At 35.7% G+C, this 6,177-nt stretch overlaps 1 protein-coding gene across 1 annotated transcript; it reads left to right on the forward strand.

The window, feature by feature from the left end:
• The first annotated feature begins 3,656 nt into the window (after nt 1-3,656).
• On the forward strand, nt 3,657-5,232 carry LOC112748559 (uncharacterized). Its single transcript, XM_025796788.1, has 3 exons — nt 3,657-3,869; nt 3,950-4,627; nt 4,672-5,232. The coding sequence occupies exons 1-3, from the start codon at nt 3,657-3,659 to the stop codon at nt 5,230-5,232; spliced, it is 1,452 nt and encodes a 483-aa protein (XP_025652573.1).
• Nucleotides 5,233-6,177: the final 945 nt, after the last annotated feature.

Below are 6,177 nucleotides of genomic sequence, written 5' to 3' on the forward strand. Positions count from 1 at the left end.
AATCAACTAGACTTCTGATCTTGGCCAAATATTCATCTGCAGTTCATTCTTTTTTATTAATCTTATTTGAGACTTCAAACTCTAAATTTTTGTCTTTAAAGAAGTAGTGAACTTTTCATGTAATTTATCACACATTTCATGAAATATAACACAATTGATTACCTTGTTCTTGAAAGTTGGAGTCATCGATGTAAGAGTCCATGTCATCAAAGCAAGATCCTTCAATTTTCACTCTTTATACTTGTCTGATTTTGTAGTTGATGGTTTTCCACCTTTTTTTTTAGCAAATTGAGATAAATTTTTTTCTTTTGAAAAATAATCTCCTAAAGATTGGCTCTGTACAGTGATGAGTATGGTTTTGTGCCATGTACTATAGTTGTTTTCATGCAACAAATCTATGATAACTGGAAGAAAATACTTGGAATCAGAAGAAAAAGTGGGTGTTACTCCTATGGCCATATTGAAAGAACCTTGGCTCATGATACCATGTGAAGATTTGAAAAAGAATCTAAAGAACATGAAGAACAGTAAATGAAGAAGAGAAATTGAGAGAGAATAAATAAAAATACATCAAGTAGCAATATTATTGATTGTGTTTTACATACAAGACTTGCACTCCTATTTATACATTAATAATATGAGTAACTAACAGCTTTGCCTGATATGCAAAATCTATTAGATTCTTAATTGCCTTAACAGTTTTATTAAGTGGTGGAGGAGGGAGTCCGGAGGAGAGAAAGAGAAAGACGATTAGCAGACGAGATGGAGAGAGAGGACGAAGACACGACGCGAGAGAGAAGGAGGCTGTTCCGCCGTGCACTGTCGTCGCTCCTGGGGTCAATTGAAGCCGCCGCCGCTGCTAGAGCTTGCCGTGCTCCTGTCCTCACTTTCGGCTTCTACATTACTTCCTATTCATACTCCCAACCTCTCTCTCTCAAACCTTCATTTCATTCTCATTTCAATTTCAATTTCGATGTCTCTGCAGGCGTTTCATCGGTGCCGTTTTTTATGCCAAGGGTGCGGATGCAATTCTCTCCTTTGAAAAGTTCTGCTGCAATCTCCCTAGATCTCTTCTTCAGGTTCCGGTTTCTATTTGGATTAGACTATGTGCTTTTGTGTCTTAATTGTGATTAGACTATGTGTCTTGATCAAATTGCTGAGGATTGTTTCCTCCAGATTTAGGTGCTCCAATGAATATCTATAGTTTTTGTTTCATGATTTGTTAGTTTGTTTGTGAATATTTGAAATTTGGAATGCTCTGGCTGAGTTGATATTGTTGCTGATTTTGAACCTAAACTTTGGCTTTTGTTGTTGCATTTTCATTTGAATTTCTGAATATATTATAATCAGTTCATATATACAAAATCCACCAATATCATGGTTTTACAGATTGACAAAGAGCTTCTTCAGGATGTGGTTAATATGGGATTTGACAGAAATCAATTGGTTGAATCTTTATGCAACAGGATCCAAAATGAGGTCTGTGCCCTTCATTTTCTCCTTTCGTGTCTTCTTGATTGTCTCTTATTATTATCTATATATTTCTGGGTATATTGGGTATCTTTAAACAAACCTGAGAGAAGTCAAGGTGTCTTATTTTGCCGATCCTTCTGAAACCTTATTTGCCATATGGCTTTTTATTTTCTGTTTATAACTTACTTCAATTTCTCTTGGTTTACAGTAACTAAGAAAAATGAACCACCCAAATATTGTGAAGCTAAAGGAAGTTATTCGAGAAAGTGACATTCTGTACTTTATTTTTGAGTACATGGTGGGTGGCCAGTTCTTCATTAGATGTGGTCTGTATCATCTTGTGCAAAGTCTAGTAATTGAAGTTTCAATTTTTTGGGTGATTTAGGAATGCAACCTGTACCAACTTATGAAAGACAGGGAGAAGATGTCTTCTGAGGGTGAAGTTAGGAATTGGTGTATTCAAGTTTTCCAAGGTCTTGCTTATATGCACCAGCGGGGATACTTCCACCGTGATCTGAAGCCTGGTACGTTTATCATTGCATCCGAATCCTTTGTTAAATGTGCTATATGATAAAATAGAGAACATGCTTTTTGAGTATGTTAGCTTTTTTTTTTTCAAACTTCTCAAGAATTACCTAGCTTTTTCTATCAATTATGAATCATTTATGTTGACATTTTAATGAAGTTGTTATTGTGCAGCAAATGGAGATTTATACTATGGTCTATTCTGATTTAGGTATGTTTAATGACTTCTCAGCTTTCCGAGGCAAAAAAACGAGAGCGGACCTTTACGAATAGAGGACGCTGGAATCAGTTGCGCTCAATGGGAGAAGCCAAGAATTTGCTTTAATATATATTCAATTCAGTCGCAGATGTTAGGTGCTCTATTTGACATCAATTTGTTTTTTTCTCTTCTATCAGAAGATTAATAACTTTTATTAGAAGATACTCATGTAGGATATAATATTTTGGTTTTCTATAGTTTATTAGTAGTAAATTCTAAGTGGTCTAATGTATATTTTGATATGGGTATGTTTAATTTAGTGTGAGATGTATGAATACTCATTTATGGTCATCCCAATATTTTTAGTTCATTATAATATATTTTGTTAAAGGATAATTTTATTATTTAAAGAATATTCTATGGTATTATTATGTATTTATTTTTATTTTATAATTTTTGACTAATTTATTTAAAAAAATAGGATTATATATATAATCATATTACTAAATATTAGGTTTTAGAAAAAAAAATTATTAGAATATATATATATATATATATAGAAAATAAAAAAAAAATAATGAGGGACCTAAGGCTACACCTATATACAGTAGCTATAGTATACAAAAAAAAAGAGGGACCTAAGGCTACGCTTATAAAAAGTAGCTATGGTATACAATGTGGCTACGCTTTACAAGTGATGCAGTAGCGTTGAAAAGCGTAGCCTATTCTGGAAAAATGAAAGTTGAAATACGTAGCCTTTGGTTCTGGACAGCATCACTTGAAAAGCGTAGCCTATTCCCAAACGCCAAAAGTGTAGTCCTTGGTGCAGAAAAGCGTAGCCTTTGAGAATAGGCAACGGCCGAATAGAAATCATCCCAAAAAGCGTAGCCGTAGCCTAAAAAGCGTAGCCGTAGCCTAAGGCATCATTTTTTTTTCACTTTTGGCTACACTTTTCAAATGTACCTGAATGGGTGTTTTTCTTGTAGTGTGGACATAACATGGGGCCTAACGAAGGTGCAAAAGAATTTTATAAATTGGTAGACGAGGCAAGCCAAGAACTATACCCTGGATGTAAAGGTTTCACAAGATTATCCTTCACCATTCGTCTTTACTTGTTAAAATGCTTGCACGGTTGGAGTAATGCGTCGTTCATTTCTCTCTTAGAATTATTGAAAGAAGGAATGCCACATTTGAATATTCCTACTTCTTTTGATAAAACGAAGAATATGGTGAAGAATTTAGGTCTTGACTAGCAAAAGATCGATGCATGTCCCAATGATTGCATGAACGGGCATGAGAATGACTCATCTTGCCATGTCTGTGGAACATCCCGTTATATTGAGCATCATATAGAAGAGGATGATGCTACCTCATTTAAAAAGCCTCGTAAAGTTGCTTTAAAAACTCTAAGGCATTTCCCCCGATTCCCAGACTTCAAAGGCTTTTTATGTGCACAAGGATGGTTGAAGCTATGTCTTGGCATCATAATGAACGTGTTAAAGATGGGTCGTTAAGGCATCCTGCTGATGGTGAATCTTGGAAAGCATTTGACAGTCGACATGAAGATTTTTCAAAGGAGCCTCATAATGTGAGACTTGGCTTAGCAATCGACGGATTCAATCTGTTTCAAACTTTGAGTAGTACACATAGTACATGGCCTATTGTTCTGATGGTGTATAAGCTACCCCCTAGGATGAGCATGAAGCCTGATTATTTTATGCTCTCTTTACTCATTCTAGCTCACAATCATAGGGAAATAATATTGATGTCTTTCTTCAACCACTAATTGAAGAATTAAAAGAATTGTGGGAGTTAGGTGTCGAAACATATGATTCCAAAGAGAACAAAACATTCAACATGAGAGCATGTCTTTTATGGATAATTAACAACTTCCCTACGTATGCTATGTTATCTGGGTGGAGTACAAAGGGAAAATTGGCTTGTCCATGTTGTAATGATGAGACTTCTTCTATATATCTGAAACATAGCCACAAGACTATTTATATGGATCATCGAATGTTTTTACCCATGAACCATCCATGGAGACATAATAAAAGATCTTTCAATGGGAAAACTGAACTTAGGGCTCCACCGCAGTTGTTAGACAGAACAACTGTATTTTATATATTGCAAGGGATAGATAATTCTTTTGGGAAGAAGCAAAGGAGATCAAAGAATGGCATTTTAAATTGGAAAAAATGGTCAGTCTTTTTTGATTTACCATATTGGAAGTTCAACATGTTTAGACACAACCTTAATGTCATGCACATAGAGAAGAATATAGTTGATAGCATAATTGGAACGCTTTTGGATATTTTTGGAAAGACAAAAGATCATGCAGCTGCGCGTTTTGACCTTAAAGACATGGGTATCAGGAAAAACCTTCAACCAAGATATATGAGTGATGGTAAAAGAACTAAGTTAGCAAAGGTATGCTTCTCAATAACTGCAGCAGAGAAAACAATCTTTTGTAGTGTGTTAAAAAAGGGGCAAAATTACCAGACGGCAGCGCTTCCAATATCGCTCGATGTGTGCAGCAAACAGAAAAGAAGATTTCTTGTTACAAGACCCATGATGCTCATTTCATGTTACATTACTTGTTGCAAGTACCGATCAAGAGCATACTCCCTGACCATGTTGCCATGGCTTTAGTTCGATTATGTTCATTTTTTCGCCGGATATGTCAGAAGGTAATTAGCATGGATGAGGTAGTTAACTTAGAAGCTGAGATTGTTAAGACATTATGCCGATTGGAGAGGATTTTTCCTCCAAGCTTTTTTGACATAATGGTGCACTTGCTTATCCATTTGGCAATTGAATTGAGGTTAGGTGGTCCAGTTCAATATCGTTGGATGTACCCTGTTGAACGACATATGTGCACACTAAAATCGTACGTTCGTAACAGAAGTCATCCAGAAGGATCTATTGCTGAAGGATATTTGGCGAATGAGTGTATTAATTTTTACTCAAGATATTTGAATGAAGATGTCCAGACAAGATTAAACAGAGTCCCTCGAAACAATGATGAGCTGTGAACTCCAAGTTTGTTTCCAAGCAAAGGATGTCCTTTGGGTGGAAAAATGGGAGATTTGTTCATGTTAGATGAAAAATCAGAAATACAAGGTCATGCATACATCCTAAACAATTGCGATAAGATCGAAGTCTACATGAGGTATTTTGTTTGATTCATTGTTATTTTGTAGACCTCAATCATAACATTTTACCCTACTAACAAATAAGAATATGATTATTTGATCTTTATAGAGCATGAGGAGGGAGTAAATGATAACAACCCACTAAGAACAAAGTAGGAGAAAGCCAAAGACCATAGTCAACAGTTCTCAGAATGGTTTAAAACTCGTGCCATGAAAAAGGATGTGCCTGGTTGGGCAAAAGGGTTGGCTAGGGGTCCAAATAGAGTTGCAAAAAGATTTTCAGGTTATGTTATCAATGGGTATTGGTTCCATACATGGCACCATGATACGAGACGTAAAACCCAAAATAGTGGTGTCACATTGGAGGCATTGACTCCTAGTTTTGCTACTGTGAAAGATAAGAACCCAATTGAAGCAAAAGTAACCTACTATGGTAGAATAGTTGATATATTTGAATTAGATTATTATGGTCAATTTAAGGTAATCCTGTTTAAGTGTGAGTGGTATGCAGTTGCAAAAGACAACTTTGGTCTCTCATATGTGTATTTCAGTAAAAAATGCTAACATGAAGAACCATTTGTGCTAGCATCCCAAGTAAACCAATGCTTTTATGTGCAAGACCCATATGTGAGTGACAAATACTATGTTATGAAAATAATTCCAAGAGATTTATTTAGGATAAGTGATGACCTTGAGTCTGATTCCCCCATAATATATGCAAGGGAGCCATGTGAACCTGAAGTGATTCCCAGTCTCCCAAATGATAATGGTGAAGTTGATCTAGTAAGGAATGATCTACGAGCAACCATTATAGATGTGGCTCCA

This window comes from Arachis hypogaea, chromosome 15, assembly GCF_003086295.3.
Source record: "Arachis hypogaea cultivar Tifrunner chromosome 15, arahy.Tifrunner.gnm2.J5K5, whole genome shotgun sequence".
NCBI lineage: Eukaryota > Viridiplantae > Streptophyta > Magnoliopsida > Fabales > Fabaceae > Arachis > Arachis hypogaea.

Coding starts and splice junctions, on each gene's coding strand:
- LOC112748559 (XM_025796788.1), top strand. CDS start 3,657: ATGGTTGAAGCTATGTCTTGGCATCATAATGAACGTGTTAAAGATGGG. Junction 3,870..3,949: donor CATGGCCTATTGTTCTGATG/GTGTATAAGCTA, acceptor TCACAATCATAG/GGAAATAATATTGATGTCTT. Junction 4,628..4,671: donor AAAGAACTAAGTTAGCAAAG/GTATGCTTCTCA, acceptor AATCTTTTGTAG/TGTGTTAAAAAAGGGGCAAA.